Here is a 22,706-nt window from a genome sequence, read left to right on the forward strand (position 1 = left end):
CAGCAAGCCAGGGTTACATTCCGGTCATGACAAAGAGGTAACATTTCTAGATACCCCCAAAACATTTAATATTCTAATGAAGCCATTGCATTATGAGACATCACCACCACCAGACAATGAGCAACAGGGGAGTTCAGCTGGGTTGCTCTGTGCATATTTCCCCCCAAACATCATGTCCTAGCTGTTGCAAGCAGTCTTAAACATGTATAGGCTGCAAAACAACATTGATGAAGAAAAGGGGCTGAGAAAACCATAGGGTTCCCAATTACAAATCCCAATTGTAGCAACAGTTAGCTTCTCCTAAATTGTTAATAAATAGCAGATAGAATTTTTTTCTATTGATAAGGAACACAGGAATTGTTCCTTATTCAACCCTTATTGCCCGGTCTTATTCAACATCTTTATCAACAACTTGGATGATGGACTCAAGGGCATCCTGATCAAATTTGCAGATGACACCAAACTGGGAGGGGTGGCTAACACCCCAGAGGACAGGATCACACTTCAAAACGACCTTGACAGATTAGAGAACTGGGCCAAAACAAACAAGATGAATTTTAACAGGGAGAAATGTAAAGTATTGCACTTGGGCAAAAAAAAATGAGAGGCACAAATACAAGATGGGTGACACCTGGCTTGAGAGCAGTACATGTGAAAAGGATCTAGGAGTCTTGGTTAACCACAAACTTGACATGAGCCAACAGTGTGACGCGGCAGCTAAAAAAGCCAATGCAATTCTGGGCTGCATCAATAGGAGTATAGCACCTAGATCAAGGGAAGTAATAGTGCCACTGTATTCTGCTCTGGTCAGACCTCACCTGGAGTACTGTGTCCAGTTCTGGGCACCACAGTTCAAGAAGGACACTGACAAACTGGAACGTGTCCAGAGGAGGGCAACCAAAATGGTCAAAGGCCTGGAAACAATGCCTTATGAGGAACGGCTAAGGGAGCTGGGCATGTTTAGCCTGGAGAAGAGGAGGTTAAGGGGTGATATGATAGCCATGTTCAAATATATAAAAGGATGTCACATAGAGGAGGGAGAAAGGTTGTTTTCTGCTGCTCCAGAGAAGCGGACACGGAGCAATGGTTCCAAACTACAAGAAAGAAGATTCCACCTAAACATTAGGAAGAACTTCCTGACAGTTAGAGCTGTTCAACAGTGGAATTTGCTGCCAAGGAGTGTGGTGGAGTCTCCTCCTTTGGAGGTCTTTAAGCAGAGGCTTGACAACCATATGTCAGGAGTGCTCTGATGGTGTTTCCTGCTTGGCAGGGGGTTGGACTCGATGGCCCTTGTGGTCTCTTCCAACTCTATGATTCTATGAATTATGTATTTAAATAAGTCTTTGAAGAAGTCCTAATGTAACACGGAAGTTTCAAAGACCATTAGTTACATCTCTCTTGCTTAATGAAGTAACAAAATTATGAGATTCAGTGCAAAGTGTTGTGCATTATTGGATTTATTTGAGCTTTTACACTATGGCATTAAGAATTAAAGCACTTCAGATATATGCACATTTACTGATTTCATTTACTGGCAAAAGACCAGCAAACTCATTTCAGCATCTTATTATGGGGGGGGGGGGTCCTGAAGAATTACCAACCTGTTCCCAAAATAAAATATCTGAATGTTTTATAGAGAATAATTTATACAATGGAACGATTGATTTGGATTCCAAATACAAATAAAATGCAGTCTACAGCCAACTTTTCCTAGTGCATTATTTTACATATATCTAATACTTGAAATAGCTCATTACTATTTGCAATGTTCTTTTTAAAAAGGGAACATTATTTCTCTAAAAGAAAAACAGTTATCGGAAGGGCTGGAAAAAATAATGAAATCTGTTTATGGATCAACATCCCACCCAAAAATTGCTGACAAGTGGAGTTTAACTATACATTTAAATGACTGAGAGCTTGATTACTTGTACTCACAGTTGACATTGATCTCCTTTGATCCCTTTAGTTGTGCAGAAACATTTTCCTGTTTGCATGTGACAAATATTTGCATGTCCACTGCATGTGCAAGCTATAAAAAACAAAGAGGAAACTGCTAAAGTCTCTCATTCCAGTGTAGCTTTGTATACAGATTAACATACTTTGATAATTATTTATTAGCTAGAAGTAATGGTAAGACTAATTTTCTGACTAGTAATACATTTGATAAAATTAGAATAAATTCAGTAGCAGAAACTTAGCAAGGAATTCACAGAGATTTGGAACTGCTGTATTTGTCATCTTGCACTGTGCTCTGTGTCATGCTGTTTTAATATTTTCTTGTTGTCGGTGCTTATTGACCAATGGAATGAACTGTACACAGAATTATAGGCATTTAAAAAAAACAAAAATTGATATCGGCTATTTTGGATTGTATCTGAGCCCCAGATATGGAAATATCCCCACAGTGTAGCACTCTGAGTAACCCTCTAGCATTCTCCCCAAACATATAACATTATAAATCTTGTTAACAATCACCAAATTGAAAGAGGGAGCCAATGAAAACAGGTGTACTGTAGACAGATAGTACTCATACATTTCCCTCTTAAGATGCTCCAGAATACAGCTCCATTTTTTCTTTTTGTATGTGTACATAGTGGAGAGAGAATCTGTGTGATTTGGTAATTTCATAAAAAGTAAGCCACCAAATAATATCCTAGAACACATGTGGAATTTGAAGAAAACAATACATATCAAAGGTTCCCAAACAAATAATTTCTTTTCAACACTTGCATCATTTCAAATATATATCACTAGAAACAAAGCCAAATCATGAAGAACCAATGGAGTCAAAGCACTAACCAAAAGATTGGTGTGGCACATATGCCAATGAGGAGGAAGGAAATGTCCTCAATTGATGTTGAGGACTAGTTTTTATCACTGTGAGCAATTATGGTTTCAGAACTTATCTAAATTTTGACTTCAATTAATTGTGTAACACCAATTATGAGGTACTTTCCACCATGCAAATTTATTAAGGAACTCAGGGCAATGATATTTGTGACCTATGTCAATGTTGAATATGTTGCTAAATCACTGGCAGAGCCTGCTTGTATGGAAGTGTGCAAGGTTTGACGAGAACATGTAATGACAGAGAATATATCAGATGAAAAGAACCATCTCCTTGTAATGCAATATTAGTATTATTACTAGATACTAGTGCATTATGCATGATCTGAAAATCCATCAGCAGCATGAGCTTCTCTCTAATAAGGTATGCTTCCTCATATCTGTATATTGAGTTCAAATATCAATCATAAACTAAAAGAGATTTTTGATGAATGATGATGAGGCCATCTTTCAAAGCATGCACCGAATTTCTATATTAGATAGAGCAGAAACACATACTAAGCAAGACTGACCAAATAGAACTTTTTTTCCCATTAGCCATGCATACCCTTCCAGAGTAGTATATCATATTACTCCTCGTACAGTTATGACTGCTGAGGCAGACCCTGCACCTTTCCCCCTGATTTGAGGTCAATACTGGGAAACCAAGCCTAAGAACTACACACACTTGTGGTAGGATGTGTAGTTCTTAGGATTGGCTTAAAATATTGTCCACCTTCCCAGAAATATTGTCTCTTGGCTATATAACTCAGCCCCAGAACAGATGCAGTGAGCCTTTATTTAATACACTGGTACATCAGGTTAAGAACTTAATTTGTTCTGGAGGTCCGTTCTTAACCTGAAACTGTTCTTAACCTGAGGTTCCACTTTAGCTAATGGGGCCTCCTGCTGCTGCTGCTGCCGCGCCGCTGCTGCACGATTTCTGTTCTCATCCTGAGGTAAAGTTCTTAACCCGAGGTACTATTTCTGGGTTAGCAGAGTCTGTAACCTGAAGCGTATGTAATCCAAGGTACCACTGTACAGCCAACCCCCTTTTTTAAAAACTGGCACTTTGAAAAAGATTTATTTCACAACAAGAATTGTAAAAAGTGGTCTGTCAGAAGTTGATAGTCTTTAAAGGATCAGTAAATGATATATACAATATATATTGAGGCTGGATAGCTCAGTCGGTAGAGCATGAGGGCCATAGGTACGAGCCCCATGTTGGGTGAAAGGTTCCTGCATTGCAGGGGGTTGGACTAATTACCCTTGTGGTCCCCTCCAACTCTACCATTCTATGATTCCATTTTTCTATGAATTCAGTAGAAGTCACAGGCTTTTCAGTAAGATGGTAAAATGGTAAGTGTACAGCTTAGATTTACTTCAGTCATTTAAACTTATCAGAGGTGTCACAGTTTAGGTTTCAACAACTTGCGGGTTCTGAAACAGGCCAGTACTTTCTGCCAGGCCACACTAGTACTAACCTGCCTATTGTTCTTGAGATTCCCAACCTTGAGGCTCCTCTATTAGATTCACGTAGTATACCACACCACAGGACAAGCACACACTCCCTTTCTAACTGGTTTGGGATTATTCTCTCCCTGAAGATATTTTCCCTTCCTTCTCAAATGGGATTTAAGTAGAGTGTTCCCTCACAACTCCACTTCTCCTCTCCCAAAATTCAGCTTCCCAGTTGTTGCATTACTCTTTAAAGACAATAACCACTGTCCTTTAAGCTAACCCCCAGCTCAAAGACTGCCTTCTCTGGCTAAAATTTTCCCTCAGGGCAGATTTTACACAGCTCAGAGGTTATGCTGTTTATTGAGCTGAATTCCAGGAACTGATTTTTTCCTTTCCCTCTCAAAGTGCTGTCTCCACCCACTTCTGGCTACCTGTACCTACAGCCAATCAGAGTGAAGCTCTAGCTCAGCATACTGAGAACTATATCTCTCTGGTTGTCAGGCAGCAGAGGAACCATCCCCCGCGGCTGGCAAGTTGCCAGGAATGGATAAGACAAGGATAAGTCCCTACCATCTGCTTTTTATTCAATATTGGCAGAGAGAGGCTTGGAAATGCAGCCTCTTCGAATGATGCTGTTGTCCCGAGTAAATCTCCACCCCCTTATCTCCCACTTCCTCATTCGTCAACAGCACCACCCCTTCTACGGTTGCTGCTTAGGACCGTCTGTCTTCGAGCTCTTTGCTCTCCTACTTTTAAAGCTCACCTGGTTCTTGGAGATGGTGGGTCTGGAATGCTTTCTAGTGATAACGTGTCAGCCAGCAGCTCCAACTCTGTCTCTTCCTCCTCCTCTCCCATTATTTCCCAACTATTCCCCTCATCTTCCTCTGAGCTGTGACCTCCCTCATACCCCTGTTGTAATTCCAAACTACTTCTCTGGAATTGTCAGGCTGGGGAGGTGGTCTCCACCATTCCTCCTCTGCCGAGTCCCTGACACTGGTGGAATTTTGCCTATATTGCACCATCAAACTCTGCTTTCATCACAATTGTGCACACAATATTTGCTACTTAAATGTACTAGCCATGGGCATACAAAATTCTTACAAGGTCCAGGAAGTTAACTTGTTTAAAAACCAAATAACTGTTGCCTCTTTATTCAGGGCACCTTTAAGCTATAAAAACAACCTTTAATCAGATAACTTAGAAATATAATGATGCCTCCTGGATCAGACCAAAGGTCTATCTAGACAAGTATCCTGTTTCTCACAGTAGCCAACCAAATGCCTTCTAGTAGCCCACATACAAGACATGATGGCAATAGCCCTCTAGTCCTGTCGTTCCATTGTGACTGGTATTTACAGGTACAGTGCCTCTCAGAATCAGCTCTATCATGACACAAAATTAGGAATGGCAGCAGGAGGCAGAAAATTTGCTCCCCTGGACTCTGCTCACTTATCTCTCTGCCCTCCACTCAGCTCTCCCGAACCACCCCCTACCCTCCTCTCCTGATGGTCATTAATTTATCTAATGATTTGTACTTCCAGCTAAATGAATCTAAAAAGGCCAGTGAACAAAATGTTTCTTCAGCTGCAGCACACAAGCTGGCACTAAGGAGGGAGAGGCAGATGGTGAGGGAGGAGGAAAAGGGACATTTGCAGGGCTTGTAAAAAACTAAGGAAATAATGACTGAAGTGAAAGAAGAGATACAGGCTTAATTCCAACGATCACAAATGAGTTGTAGCAAGCCTGAGGCTTGCAGGTTAGAAGCAGCTAGTTTTTAATTTGTGACAAAACCATAATTTGCCGATTTGTCACATAATTTGCAACTGAAACAGAACCTACCTGTGATCCTGGTTGACACAATTTATACCTAGCTGCATTAGGATGAAGCTGCTAACCATGACTTGTCACAACTTAGAAGTTCAATATTGACTACACTGACTGGCAACAGCTCTCTAGGGTTTCAAATGGGGTACCATCCTAGTCCTACCTGGAGATGCCAAGGATTGAATCTGGGATCTTCTGCATACAAACCAGATGTTCTACCAATGGGCTATGGTCTTTTTCAAGGAGAGGGGTGAAAGTCCCATTGCGCAAATGAAAGTCCTTGCACTGATGGGACACGGTAGTTAAATGCCACCCTCTACAATGCAAAATAAATATTTGTTACAGCTCCAGCTGGCAGCTATATTGCTTCCAGTTATATAAACAAACAGATTCCAGAATAGTTTAAATTGCTAATAAAATGACACATATTTACAGGGTAAGTCTAACACTAAATAGTGTAAAATCCTCTTCAAATGTCATCAATATAAATATTCCTGTTAACGTAAAAATGCAGGAGCAGCAATGGCATGTTTTTATAGCACATTTAGTGAGAAACATACACTACACTTCATTATGTTTGCAAGTATGTGTTTCTTTTTTTCCACTTGTCTGCCCTTGACAAATGCACAAGAAATTACAAGCTTTTAATATAAGCAATGTGTACTGTTTAATTTACCACAACCTAAAGCTTAAATGTTTGATTTTATAGTAAATGATTAAAAGACAGTCAGATAGTTAAAGAACCTCAAATTGTAGAATAGCTATTTGCAATTGCACTGAACTAGTAAACATACTGAATGATTTTCATTGTAAGGGTAGTGATTATTGTCTTCTATCCCTGCACTGAAAGCTGGGCAAAATGGACTACCTACTTACATACAATTAAGTTTTTGGGGCACTATCATGCATTATAGCCATCAGTCAGGCACCACAAAGCTTCAGTACTCATCTTCTAACCTGGACTTTGCTGAGTCACATAACATTTGGCCAAGAATTTGGGAAGAAAGACCACCCAGCTTTAAGATTACGATAATCAATAACTGATGTGACCGATATGGCAGGTGGATCTTAGGTCTGCCATTACCAATTTCATAAAGCATACCAAGATGACCGTTTCAAAATTATAATATTCCATGTAAGGCTCAAAACAGAGTGTCGTGTTAGATGAAAGGTTTCCATCAAAATTGCTCTTGAAAGTAAATCAGAGGATTGGAAGAAGATGTTGTACTTGAAAACCTTTATGAAATCTATGAAACACTGAAATAATTTATATATATGTTCAATCAACTATGTGTTATTAATATGACAGTTATATCTGAACTGGCTCTGCATCACATTTGACCACTCTATTCTTCCTTCTGAACATTCATCTGCTTAATATGTTATTACTAGCCCACTGTAAAAGTAACATTTGTGTATACACACAAATTTTCATCACAACAATAAAAAAATTCAGACAAATATTGGTCACTGCACAAAATAATCCTTTAAAGGCAGCAACTTCGGTACCAGCACATTCATTCATTCATTCATTCATTCATGAAAACAGTACAGAAACGTCTTTGAGGCAGCAAGAAATTTTAATGCTATTTAGGGCAAATAAATATGTGCATACTGTTGTATGCAATGTGGAGATTGTAAGAAGAAAATAAAGGTTCCTTGAAGACAATATAATTTACTAAAGAAAATCCATGCATTAAAATTACCACCCATATAAAACTTATTTAATAATAAGCCTGTGGTGTGATTGTTTCTTGCTTGCTGGCTCAGCATAAAAAAATGTAGTTACTTATGCTGACAACAGAATAACCACAAACATTTTCATGAAGTACACATTTTAAGCAATTTAATTTAAAATGCAGTGGTTGCTTTCACCATTATTTCAAGTACTGCTGAAAAGGAATTTCCGTTTCAAAATGAGTTCACTACACAGGTTATTTGTTTACCTTGGATTATTACACAAAAAAGGGTGTACATGAATAATTTTTAAATGCATAGTTTCAATGTGTCTCTCTCAAGAAACATTAATAAAATGTATGCTATTTATATTAACTCAGCATATTACACTGATTTATTAACATTCAGGGCAATACTGAACCAAACTAATGCAGACTGGAACATTCTAATGTTCATGGGCACTACTGAAACATGATAAAAGGATGTCTGGAAAGATTAAAGGTATAACAAGCTATTGCACATTGTAGATAGTCTTGTAATAAAGTGCAGCCATTTACCTCCAAAGTCAACAAATAGCACTTTATACGTAAAGTATATTGCAATCCTGATAATCACCCACTGTCATTAAGAAAATGACAGACTAAATCATCAAACTCTGTAAAGTGAGATTCTAGTGGAATTTGAACAAACCCCAGCTGAAATGAAACATGTATAGGAATTCTAATGAAAGTGTTAAAAATGCAGAGATCGCTTACATTACTCACAAGATCTTGCACATTACTCTGTTGATGTTCAATTTTGACTGAAGTGAAATTGGAGATGGATTTATAGGGTTTTGCCCAGGCAAACGTTTCTGTAACATTTATGAAAAAAGTTAGAAGCGTTTATGCTAGAATTAGTACAATTTTTGAGGTGTTACACTTCTAATAAAACACTCACGAGGGAGTTCATGAATACTTCCATTTTTTTTACAAATGGAAAATACTGAGTATTATGATGCCTAGGAAGTTTATTGGCCCCCAGGAAGTTTATTGTTATTTGTGCATACTCTCGCAGACAGCCCTAGGGCCATGCTAATGTTGCATGAGCATTTGTCAGCTTTCAAGATCAGAAAACGGTATTAAAAACAGAGAAATACAGAAGATTATTATCTTAAACAAACAGGAAATGTAACATTGAAAATTAATCTAAAAGCATATCAAAAGATAAATCTTTCTTAGGGTAAACTGAACTAAATGTCATTCAATGAAGAGATATACTGCTATGCATGACTGATCATACCATCTGAAAATTAATGAACTCTTGACACTATAAGTTCACAATTTTCATGGCTTATGCTTCATGCGTCAAAAATTACTGTACTCTCCCAGTACCATATGGTGAATATTAACACAGAGAAAATCAAATTAAACTTTTGGAAGAAGCTTAGTTCTTTCTGAAATCACATTCTTTGTTCAATCTATATTATTCAGTATGAAAAATGTGTTGTACACATAGAAAAATGGAATTTGAGGCTGAGGGGTGAGAAAACATTGTTCCAGGACATTTAATGCACAATTAATATGGGACACAGTCTTGGCTTATGAAAACCCCTAGTCAATACAATTTAATGAGTCTCCTTCACAGCATTCTATGAAAAGGAGTTTGATCTTGCACACTGCTAAACCCAATGAGAACTGGCAGTACAGAGCATATATTTGGCAGAAACTCCTTTGCTCAAATACTCATGCATTCCTTCTCCCTTTGTGAGCAAGTGTTCTGAATATTTATTCTGCCTAGTGAAGAGTTATTTTAATTCAAAAGCTAGCAGCCTCTTTAAGACCACTGGTTAGTCTAATAAGAGATCACATTTTTATATCTATTTCTAAGTTACCAATAAAGCTACCAGCATGTAGATACCCTTTCCTTCGAGTTTTCTTAGAATACTGATTCCTCCAAACATCCCTAGAGCATTAGCTAAAGCAGGGCTCTGAGATGGGAGAATATGGGGGGGGGGTATTGCTGCACTCTGAACCATCATTTAAAAATAAAAATAAAACTTCCTACTATTGTAAAGGATTGGTTGTAGAAATAAGGTGAATAACCTCTATTTTGCTTCTTGTCCTCTCTCTTGCGTGTCAATAAGACCTTGTGCTTCCCTATGGATTCAGCCAGAATGTCCTTAAGGAACTTCCTCCTGAATAGCTTACCACTTGTAAAGAGCAATGGAGAGGTCTAAGTCATTGTGTGTGTCTAGGTACTACATTAGCCACAAGGGCACAAGATGCAGATTGAGTCATATCCATTATAGATCTGCAATGTAGGCAGCTGGGTGATGTAGCATAAGTAGTGTCTGACAGGTATGCTTGATCAAGTTTTCATAGTGTAATATATAATTTTTTTGTGCATTCTCAAAGGAATGGTAGGATCCTTGCTAAATGCCATGCCTTTGGCATCCCCATCATAATTATTTGTGGGAGCATTTTAAAGCCATGTAATCAGAAGGTGAAATTGCATCATTATAATCATTATAATTCCTGCAAACCTAAGTTAGCTGAGTGCTCATGCAAATAGAATTCCCACTCACTCCCCTACTGCAGTCAGCTATATCCACCCCACCCTCCAGAAACCCTTCCCTTGAGTAACAGCTACCTTGAATATGGGATAGAGGGCTGAAGTGGGAGAGAATTGGGGGAAATTGGTTAGAGGGAGTTTGCAGGAGTGAAATGTTTACTTGAAAAGCTGGGTACAAAATGCTAAACAATCAATAACAAAAATTTACAATGTAAATATAAATAATAAGGAACATAAAGTCTAGTTGGATCTAGAGATACATGAGTGAAATAAATTCTGCAGTGTTGCTGTTCCATTAATTAACCACTAGTGGAAACCACTGTGCATGACCTTGGCAAGAGACAGTGTATATCTCTGAATTTAATTTCTCTTTGGTCATGCAATAATTTTGTGCTGTCAGCAAAATCCCTGCATGCAAAAAAGACTTCCACTCATGGAAGCATGCCTCTGACTGAAAAAGAACAAGTCAAGAAACCAACTCTAAAAAAAAGTCTGCTATGCCAAGAAATTTTGTACCAGAGAGAAAAATAGATAAAGATAAACAGAAAATTCCAAGCCAACATAATATTTCATTGCCACAACCAAGAATACCCAGTAGTTTGTAGGAAGGCTTGATCACTAACATCAAATGCAACCTGTTATAAGATTACCATTAATCCTTTGAAAACTATCAAATGAGCATGAAAAAGATAAAAGGATGATACATAAATCAAGCTGCTGGATCTCTTCTGTACCAATCGAAGTAATAAGTAGTCATCAATTACAGGGCCTCTGAGTTCACCGTGTTCTTGGGATAAGTTGCTGAGTTAGCACAAAATGCACACCACTTAAAGGAAGTTGAGCCAAAACTGTTTCAGATAGTGCAATATAAGTGTTAACAAGTCTTATTTTTCCCACGGAAGGAAGTCTTTGTTATAAAGGTAAAGGTAAAGGTACCCCTGCCCGTACGGGCCAGTCTTGACAGACTCTGGGGTTGTGCGCCCATCTCACTTAAGAGGCCAGGGGCCAGCGCTGTCCGGAGACACTTCCGGGTCACGTGGCCAGCGTGACAAAGCTGCATCTGGCGAGCCAGAGCTGCACACGGAAACGCCGTTTACCTTCCCGCTGGTAAGCGGTCCCTATTTATCTACTTGCACCCGGAGGTGCTTTCGAACTGCTAGGTTGGCAGGCGCTGGGACCGAGCAGCGGGAGCGCACCCCGCCGCAGGGATTCGAACCGCCGACCTTTCAATCGGCAAGTCCTAGGCGCTGAGGCTTTAACCCACAGCGCCACCTGCGTCCCCAGTCTTTGTTATAGAGAACCTCAAATAAACTTATTTTCAGAAATTGTTAACAAGGCATGCATCCACATTAGATGCTACAATTCTCTTAAAAATCAAAGTTGTTAGCAAGACGCTTTAGTTACAAGTTGCTAGTCAGAATTGTAATTAAGAAACAAAAGGGTTTAATTTGTATTCCCTAAAGAAGACGTTAAGAGAATAATGTTAAGTAAACCAGTCAAACTCTCCCATATGTTGCTTTTCTTTCCATCCCACATCTCTTACTACGGTTTACTAGCTATGCATTGTCATGCTACTCTCTTTCATCTCCCTGTGCATGAAAATTCACACATTTAGCTCAAAAATAGTGTACATTCACATACATCTTAACCAAAATAAGAGCAGGAACTTCCTTGAAAATTACCTGAGTGTTGAAAACTTTTATTTGGAAGGTGGGTTAAAGGCAAGGAATAGTCTTATTATAACAGCAACTATTTTTCTTCTCAGTCTTGCCGTAAATAAACTTCTGCATAATATCCAAACATACTGAGTCTCTTTTTGGACATTAAAACTTGGTGCAATGAGCAAGTAAGGTAAGGTAAAAAGGTAAAGTACCCCTGGTCCAGTCAAAGGCAACTATAGGGTGTGGCACTCATCTTACTTCAGGCCGAGGGAGCCGGCATTTGTCCACAGACAGCTTTCCGGGTCATGTGGCCAACATGCCTAAACCGCTTCTTGCACAATGGGACATCATGAAGCCAGAGCACACAGAAATGTTGTTTACCAATGAACAAGTAGAGTGGGTGTGGCACCATGAAAGCAGGCTCTATTTCAACCTACACATTATTTTTAAACTCATATTGATTCATTTACTTACTATGAGAGGGATACCAATATTCAAACCTATATGCAGACATTATACTGAAAGCCTGAAATTACTGTACAGGTGATAGATTAAGCTGTTATGAGAAAATTGGTGGGCAATATTAATAAATTATTCTTTTCCCATTTTATTTTGTACTCTGGCCTATGTGTTTTAAATGGTTTTATGAATTTGGATTTTAAAATATTTTAAACTGCTTTGTGAAAGATTAATAAATCCCTGAAATAATATTGTATTTATTCTAGAAATATAAAATATGCAAGTGTCCAAAGCTACGTAATTTTTTTAATAATGTAACTATCATTTCTATTTCCAACCGTAGTTTCTAACTATATTAAGTAGCCAGCTCAGAATTCATGTGTCCTGGGAACTCTCAGCATGTAGCTAGAACTCCAGAAAGTAGTAGTAAAATTTATAATTTCATAGGGCTCATAAATTGATTTTAGTCATTTTTACATTAATCATTCACTAAAGGTGACAGTATGCTTATTTAGTTAGATAGCTAATGCTTCCCTGAAGAATAAAAGCTGCTTTAATATATCACTTTGCCATTCAGCAACTAGTGAGAGCAAAAGAACATTTTGTCAACTTCAGGAAATAAGAAAACTATTAAGAATTATTTAAAGCTTCATAAAACACCAAGAAAATGTGCAACTGTCAATAAGGGTAGCCATAAATCTTTCACTTTAATATTCTCACAATGTATTTAGCTTTAGCTTATCAAATGTGCACGTCCACATAACCAGTGTTACATTTTAAATTGCCAAAAGGCCAGGAAAGCCCATTAACAAATTAACACCTTCAGTGATTAAAGGGTCCTGTAAATTAACAGATCGACTTAACTGTCACATACGAAATATGTCAGTTAAAATTCTGTGGCTTTTCAATGGATTCAAGATCTATCCTTGCATGAGTATTTTGAACTTTCCATTATAAATGCAGAAGTGGGTGCGATTCCGCACATCCTCTTACAATGGTCAGATGAGAAGACTGCATTCGTTTTCAAGGTTACACAAGAATGTTTCACTGTAATCTGAAACTGAGCAAGTGAAGAAGGAACACCCCTTAATAAGATCTAGTAATTGGCTCATCCCACTGAAAAGGACATCAGAATGGTACCTGGAATATACCTGAAGCTTGTGTATATCTTTACACCGTAATTCAGAGTTGACCATTAAACAAGCCAGTTTCATAACCCATGACTTGAAGTTGGTTTGTTTAGAAACTAACCTAGCTGCTAGGTCCTAGCCGCTAGGATTCCTGGTTCAGGCATAACATTAAGCTAAGATTCTTTGCAACTGAAAGTAAAATTAACAGAAGTCCTGCTCTCAGCCACAAAAGAAGAGAAGGGGAGCAAGTAGCACGGGAGTTGAGCACTTTCCTCTGGCTTATAGAGGCTCATCTACACTGTGCTAAACATGTGTCCACTGCCTCTGGAGCTTGTGATTCTATTTATCATCAAATCTAAATATGCCTAAGAAATGTTCTCCATATTTTCATGCTAACTCACTCAGCCAACCTGTCGACACAATAGTGCAATAGCTCCATCCCAAATAGTTCAGCAAACTGTAGCTCAGAGAGGGGAGGGAACTGGGGACATCTTTGCAATTCAAAAAAGCTTGCACAGCAACAATCCAAAGGTTCTTTGTGAGAGAACATGACAGCTGATCAGAAGTAGAACCTCTGTCCCATCAAATGTCCTAGCCAATTAGCAGAGTTTGTTTTCACTTTGTACTAACTTCTGCAGTGTAGCAAAATGGAAAATTCGGTACGAAAGTGGAGATATTTTATAATCTGGTATAAATGGAATTCATTAGTATAGCAGCTAAAGTAACACATTTATGGATTACTCCCTAAATGTCAAATTTAATGTTTAGTATTTTTTTAAAAAAGTAATCCATCAAACTATGAAATATTTTTCCTGATATTCAATTATGAAACAGTTTTAAAGGCACTTACCTGTACACTGCCCACCGTTTGTTGGATCTCCATAATATCCTGGCATACATGTTTCGCACTGTTTTCCTGTAGTTAGGTTTTTGCACTGATCACAAACATTACCATTAACACAGGTGCTATGTCCATTGCACTGGCAAGCTGCAATTAAAAAAAGACAGAACTAGTTTTTAGCAGAGAATGAAAAAGAAGAGCAAAATACTAATTCTATCAGGAGAGGGGATAAATGTGTCTCTGTTAATTCTCCTTGACCTCTCAGTGGCTTTCGCTACCATCAACTATGGTATCCTTCTGGAGCGGCTGTCCGACTTAGGGGTGAGTGGCACTGCTCTGTGGTAGTTCCGGTCCTACTTGGATGAATGTTTCCAGACGGTGCTGCTTGGGGAGTGTTCTTCAGCCCCATGCAGCCTCCAATATTGAGTTTGTCAGGGTTTGATTTTATATCCCATATTGTTTAGCATCTACATGAAACTGCTAAGTGCTGTTATCCAGCGGTTTGCAGTATGTTGTTGGCAATATGCTGATGACGCACAGATCTACTCCTTTACATCTACAGGTGAGGCAGTGGATGTGCTGGGCCATTGTCTTGCCTAGGTAATGGACTAGATGAGAGCCAAGAAACTGAAGCTCACTCTAGATAAGACTGAGGCACTGCTAGTGGATGGTTCCCTAGACTGGATGGATGGGAGGTTGCTTGCTCTTGATAGAGTTACACTTCCTCTGAAAAAGTGGGTACACAGACTGAGGGTACGTCTGGATCCCTTGTTTTCAATTGCTGTCACTTGAGGCTCAGGTGGTCTCAGTAGTGTGGAATACCTTCCATCTGCTTTAGCCGGTGGCCCAGCTGCATGGCTATCTGGACAAGGACAGAAAACTACTATGCTCTGAGATCTACAGATCAAGGACAGGATACAAATTAAACAAAATAATAATAATTCCTCACAAAAATGATAACAGAATGATAACAGAATATTGTGCTTAGTACTTTAGAAATAATGGAAGGTTTTAGTGAAATTAACAATTTGAAACTAGCTAGCAGAGGACTATAAATAAAATACTGCAAGTGATGTCATTGCTTGCAGTTCATTTATTGAATAAAATTACCAGTTAATGAATAAAAGAAGAAAGCAATTTTTCCTGCACCCCTCGGAAGAATGAAGCACAAGACTCCAGAAGTTGGTCTAGTTTGATGTCAGAAAGCAAGGATAGAGTGTAGGCTTGGCTATTTATAATATAATATATTATATTATATATAATATAATATATTTATAATATAAACACACTCCGCTGTATAGTTTTCAGTGCTACTGCCACCATCCCAAGTGACCACTGCTTCAGTTTTAGTCTTAGTTTAACCCCTTTATCATGTCTAGGATCTTTATTCCATTTTACCATATACTGTAAAGCATTCTCTACAGCACCATTAATCAAGTGTCCAACGTCATACTGCTTAATCCAAGAGTGTCATGCTAGGAGAGAAAGCACGGCTCTGATCCTAGAACCTTCAATAATACACTTGAATATCATATACTTCATTTTTCCATTCAGTTATAGGAACCATATACTGAAGTACTAATGTACTCAGCTACACAACTGTGATGAAAACAGTTTCTCCCTGCTGTTTTTACATTGGCTACACTAGACAGCAGCTATGTGTTAAATGAGTGAACAGAAAAAGTTTTCTTCCCACAATCCAATGCCTTAAGTGCCTTTTTCACTACACTGCATGTTTCACCTATTAAACAGATTATGCTTCAGTGCTTGTACAATAATCAGAGGTTAATAAGGGATTAGTCTCATTCGTTTTTTATGAGCAGATGTTACATTCTTTTCTTCACGGAGCACTGCTAAATTGTTTTGATTCGGCATCCATTGTTTCTCTGTTATTGAATTATTTCTTTTAACACTGATTAACTAAAGATTGCTGTGTAATTTAATAAACCTGATGATGGTCTCAAATTTGGGAATAGTTAACGTCACTTATTAGCTTTGATATTTATCTGGTCTGTTACAAATGTCACAGTGCTAAATTAAACCAACTGATCAGCAATCAATTCATTATTTGGAATAGTATTACTAGGACTGTGCTCAATGTTCATGAGAGTGTACCTGGCTAAAGAGAAAAAAGAAAAAGAGAGTCTTCATCAGGATGCCCAAGATCATCCCTAGACACCAACCACACAAGCATGCCTTTGTTTCTCTTTGCTGCTCCACTTGGCATTGATGCTTTAGTGTCTTTCTTCCTATTCTTTTTTTTAAAACCCTACTTGCTGCCTATATCATGCTCAATAGCCAAGATTATACGATGACCATGCAACACCATTGAGTCTATTAGGTCTGGATAATTGAATTGTCTTGTGATGTCAACATAATAGCAAGAAACATTGCATTGCCACTGTGTTCTGAATGGGTGTCAGGGAAGAGCATGGCTGTTACTCTATGAGCACTATGGTTTGCAGATGGTTCCCTTAAAGTTACCTAACACTGAGGACATTTTTCACAAAAGACAAAAATCTTAGCTCTGCCCTAATTGTCCCAACAGTTACTAATATAGTCTTTCTGCTTTGATAACTTAGTAAGAGAGCATGCAGAGAAGAGCAAACATGCAGCTTGAGTTTCAGACAATTGTGACCTGTAACTGTGTTCAAGGGAAATTCTTAAACCCAACTTGTTCATATAAGCCTTTGAAAGTTGATTATAAAAGTATAGTGGTTTTGATTTATTTTTATTGTGAGTTTTTGTGTTCTGCATATCTCACTGGATGCTTGAATAAGGAGTTAGATTTATAAAATTCTAAAAATAAAAAATACAATTAAAGATAGGGATAAAAGCCTATATTGAGTCCTCATTTCTTCCTTGCTACAGAACAGCAAATGTCTTCAGGATTTTAACTGCACTGAAATTTGGTTTTTAAAACTTACTGGTGAAATGAGAAGAAATTGCAAACCCATGATGCTTAATCACTTGAGTCAGGAGTGGTGTTGACTGTAAATGCATCAAGATGTGAAGTTCCAGAACCTCTATTTATTCTGTAATGAAAAACTGCCTTTGTATCTAGCTGAGGTATCTGTGATCTATTAATCATGGATTAGAACCAAATTAGAATAGCTGAATAAGTTCAAGGGTTCCACATAAATCTGCTCTAGAGTTCAACTACTTTTCCCTTCTGCCCTTGACTTTACTTCTTCCACCTACTTGCTTCTTTCCTCTGCTTCCATTTATTTTAATATTCAGAAACTGGCAGAAGGAGTGTGCATATATATCTCCTACCCAGCACAACAGTTCTTTAATTTAATTGCATCTAGGTAACAATAATAATTAGGAGGTCCTACCTGGGCACTGAATAAAAGACCAATCATAATTTTTCTCTTTGGGACAAAGATTGTTGTCAAGAACCATCTCAGTAGAATGTATCCCATTCAACTTCATTGGCCCCCTTGAAGACCCTTCCACACAATGGCCTTTGCCTGTGTTGCTGGGATCGTTGCACCATCCACATCCTGGGTGTTCCAAACATTGTCCACACGTTCTCAATCCAGAGCAGTTTTGAGCTATAATACACAGGTAATAATCAACAGTCTTTAAAAGCAGAGTATCTGTGAGAGGTCTCTAGTACAGTTAATGTTCTGAAAACGGCTGAAAGTAATTCAACTTTTCTGCCAGCCTTTTATACTGCTTTCATGCCAATTATTCTGAAGAAAAGCATACATTACTATTGCTATAAAGGTGATAAAATACTGAAGATATAATATCACAAGCAAAAGTTGTTTCATCCTTCTGAAGCAGATGTCCACAACAAGGTATGCAATGTCCTGTTTAAGAGGTATATACGCCCACCTTTCTGCACATATATAATTAAGGCATTTAACAAACTAACACCACATCTAAATTTACCTAAACTTCAAGTGCAGATCAACAGTTTTATAAGCAATAAAAACCAGCACATCCAAATTCAATAGTATTAAAAACATGGAAATATATAGTGGTTCCTAAGGATACAATCCTACAACCCATGGGGGTGATTTGGAAGACATAAGATAGTGTGAACTTGACTTTCTATAGCCTGTAGAGAGGAAGTCTTCTACCAAAGGTCCTCCTTGGACAGTGGTGCAGCTCTCCATTACCATGACTGTCCTACATGACCCAAAATGGAGTTGTTTGGGAACATACCAGAGTATGACAGGGTGTCCAAGAATCTTCAGGAACCTGGGCTCCCACACTCCTTTCTCCAGCCAACATATTTCCTGCCCCACAAGCAGAGCCAAAAGCTACTCAAATCAGTAGCTGTTGTGGTTCATCCCTTCCCCTTAAGAGTTTCGAAGAGTTTTGTTTCTTCTAAATAATTTGTTTGGCTGATTATATATTTTCCCTAGTAGTTTGAGAGTGATTCCCAATTTAGTTCCAAATGGTGAGATATATCAGAGATAACACAATGTATTTTTACTAGACCAAGTCCTCTCTCTCAAAGCACTTATGTGTGCCCTTTGGGATCTTGTTAGAATCTTGAGCTCTCATTTTACAAAACAATACCAGAAACAACTGTGTGCTCAAAAGTTTCTACTTTCCAGAGTTCAAGTAATAAAAATAAGGTTGGTAATCTGTCAAGTCCCTTGTTTTTCAAACACACTTCACCATTTCAGGCTGCAACTCTAAACTCAACAGGATTTAATTTTGAGCAAACTTGCATAGGCTTGTTCTGTAAAGGAGTGACATCATTTTAAAGCTTATACAGCAGAATTATAAACAAGTTTACTCCAAGTTCAGTCTTGCTGTGTTCATAGAATTACAGTCTTCAAGAGATGAATTTTGAGAGAATATCCTGGATTGCACATATTGTTCAGTAAAATCTTTTTGCTATTGGTCTTTATGGGTTAAAGGTACAGTGGTACCTCGGTTTTTCGACCATCTTGGAAGTCGAATGTTTTGGTTTTCGAACACCAAAAACCCGGAAGTAAATGCTTCCGTTTTTGAACGTGCCTCGGACATCAAATGGCTTCCACTGAGGGTTTTTTTTCAATTTTCTCTATTGAATTTCCAGACCACCCTTTGCGCCTCAGTTTTGGAATGTTTCAGAAGTTGAACAGTCTTCCGGAACGGACTTCCGGAACAGATTACTTTCAAAAACTAAGGTACCACTGTAATGTGTTCACAATCCTTTTCATTGTGGAAAGCTTCACACATATGTGAGTATCTTTGTTTCATATATTGTTTCAAACTATGCCCAACATTTTAAGTCATGCATTTATCATTTAAATAACCACAGACAATCTTCTGTTATAAACTTACGGATGACAACTCCTTTCTCCCTACTATACATAGGAAAAGGCTCAGGCAAGCTTTATTGTCTCCAGCTAGAATTCCTGACAAACAGAATGCCAGCAATAACAGACCACACACAAATCTAATGAGCCATATCTGGAAACAGAGGATGCTCTTGATAAGCAGGGAATCACCTAAAATGGTGTACCATGACATAACCAGGGGCTAGGGCAACTGTTTAGTCAGTGTATATGGGCTATTTGGCTTTGCAAGGCTTCTCTGACCTGCACAATGGGCAGCAGGCCTGATACTTAGTTGATAACATACAGTAATTTACGTCCCATACCTTCAGCATAAATTCATGTGCCCAGGGCAGCTAATAAAGTAATAAGATATAAAAAGTACAACACAAACACATTTTTTAAACAAAATAAAACAGAAATATGTTTTGCCTAGTGCCTAAATGAAATAGAGAAGAAAGTCCAAGCAGGCTTCCTTGAGGATAGCATTCCAAACAGGCAGGGAGCGAGCACTCCACTAGTCACCAACAAGATGTTAAACTTAAACTGATTTTTTAAAAACAAAAAAATTGAGTAAGTTTGAATAGTAGCTGTTTTTGTGCACAGGGGACACTTTCTAGATCAATGTGCATGTTTCCGAGCCCCTCGGCGTCTGCCACAGAACACCAGTATGCTGCAAAGGATTCAGAAACATATTTTAGGACCCCTGGGGACTGGCCAAGCCTGTTGGCACTAGCCATCATACCACATTAGGACCCAATCACATTATGGATATGCTCATACCCCTTCCAATCTGCGCCCCATCCCGAGAGACGAGGGTAGGGTGAGCAAGGATTACTCACCTCCGTCACTGGTGTTGTGCAATGCCAGGTCTATAGGCAACAAAACCGCCACCCTGCGAGATTTCTTCACCTCGCAGGAGGTTGACCTGGCATGTGTGACTGAGACCTGGGTGCGTGAAGGGGATACTGTTACCTTACGAGAGATGGCGCCCCCGGGTTTCTCCATCCTCCACCAGTCGCGGACTGTGGGCCGGGGGGGAGGGGTGGCGTTATTAATCCGGGAAGATTGTTCTTTCAGGGCTCTACCATCGCCATCGATCCCCGGCATTGAATGTGTTGGCCTAGTGTGGGGCTCCGAGGTGAGCTTGACTGTCTGGCTGGTGTACCGGCCACCTAGCGCACCAGCAGCCACCCTGTCAGGCCTGCTGGAGGCGGTGGCAGGCTGGGCCTTGGAGTTCCCTAACCTATTGGTATTGGGGGACTTCAACATCCATGCTGATGCCACAGGCTCTGGACCTGGTGTCTTCCATGGCGACACTAGGGCTCTCCCAGTCTGTTTTGGGCCCCACACATCAAGCAGGCCACACGCTGGATTTGATCTTTGGCATCGGTATAGATGTGATCATGTTTCCTTCAATGAAGGTGCCATGGTCTGATCACTATGCTCTGAAAGCCAGGATTGACGTTCCACCCCCACCCTGCTTGGGTGGCGAGCCAATTTGGGCTCGCCCGCAGAGGCTGATGGACCCTGATAGATTCCGTCAAGCCTTGCGGGACCTTTCTCCCCCTGGCGACTCATTGACAGAGCTTGTTAAGGCCTGGAATACCCAGCTCCTGGCAGCCATCAATGAGATCGCACCTAAGCGCCCTCGGCGACCCCGCAGAAACCGGGCTCCTGGTTTACCGAGGAGCTCCGGAAAATGAAGCGGGACCTCAGACGGCTAGAGCGAGTATGGCGGGGTGCCCGTGACGGAGCTTCAAGAACATCTTATAGGGTTTTTATGAAAACCTACGAGATGGCAGTGAAGGCCGCTAAGAAGTCCTACTTCTCGGCCTCCATTGCATCCGCTAGCTCTCGCCCGGCGCAATTATTTAGTATAATTCGGTCTTTAACGTCCCTCGAAGGACAGCCAAATTTAAATAACAATTTGACACACAGCTGTGAGGCATTTGCAAGCTTTTTTGCGGAGAAGGTCTTGTTGCTCCGCCATGACCTCCCTGCCAATTTGGATACAATAAAGGAACTGGAGGCCCCTCGACTGTCCTCGGGTTCAGTATTGGACCACTTTGACTGGATATCCCCAGCCGATGTGGACAGACTCCTCCGAGCTGGAAAGCCCACCACCTGTCCTCTCGACCCGTGCCCGTCCTGGCTGATTAGAGCGTGTCCAGACGAGGTGCGGGGCCCCCTGGGGGATATCATCAATCTGTCCCTTGGCACTGGGACATTCCCAGGGGAACTGAAGGAGGCAGTGGTGCGCATCATTAGATCCCTTAGATCTATCCAATTACCGCCCGGTTTCGAATCTTCCATTCCTGGGTAAGGTGATTGAGAGAGCGGTTGCTGAACAGCTTGGTAGGTTTCTGGATGAAACATCAGCTCTGGATCCATTCCAGTCCGGCTTCCGCGCTGGTCATGGGACCGAGACGGCTCTGGTCGCCCTAACAGATGATCTCCGCAGGCAGCTGGATCGAGGTGGGTTGGGGTTGCTGATTCTTCTAGACCTGTCAGCAGCCTTCGACATGGTCGATCACGAACTCCTGGACCACCGCCTTGCCGACGTGGGGATCCAGGGCACAGTCCTTCAATGGCTGCGCTCGTTTCTCTCTGGTTGGGGACAGAGGGTGGCGCTTGGGGGGGGATTGTCACCCCGCCACTCCTTGGTGTGTGGTGTGCCCCAGGGTGCAATACTCTCCCCGATGCTTTTTAACATCTTTATGCGCCCCCTCGCCCAGCTTGTCTGGAGATTTGGGCTGGGCTGCCATCAGTATGCTGATGACACCCAACTCTATCTGTTGATGGACGGCCATCCGGACTCGGCCCCAGACACACTGATCAGATGCTTGGAGGCTGTGGCTGGATGGTTACGTGGGAGCCGGTTGAAGTTAAATCCTTCGAAGACAGAGGTCCTCTGGCTGGGACGGGACGACATGGGACTGAGGGGGCAACTCCCATCTCTTGCGGGGGTGCAATAAGTGCCAGCACC

At 40.1% G+C, this 22,706-nt stretch overlaps 1 protein-coding gene across 3 annotated transcripts in view; it reads right to left on the bottom strand.

The window, feature by feature from the left end:
• The window catches only part of ATRNL1 (attractin like 1), a 502,266-nt gene that overhangs the window by 348,597 nt on the left and 130,963 nt on the right, over positions 1-22,706 (bottom strand). For all 3 annotated transcript variants that reach the window (XM_083741181.1, XM_083741182.1, XM_083741183.1), the window contains exons 18-20: positions 17,771-17,989; positions 14,442-14,579; positions 1,936-2,029 (exon numbers count right to left, since the gene is read on the bottom strand). In XM_083741181.1, the coding sequence (XP_083597307.1) occupies positions 1,936-2,029; positions 14,442-14,579; positions 17,771-17,989 (451 nt within the window). The remainder of the gene's footprint in view (positions 1-1,935; positions 2,030-14,441; positions 14,580-17,770; positions 17,990-22,706) is intronic.

This window comes from Podarcis gaigeae, assembly GCF_964106915.1.
Source record: "Podarcis gaigeae genome assembly, chromosome: 5".
Taxonomy (NCBI): Eukaryota; Metazoa; Chordata; class Lepidosauria; order Squamata; family Lacertidae; genus Podarcis; species Podarcis gaigeae.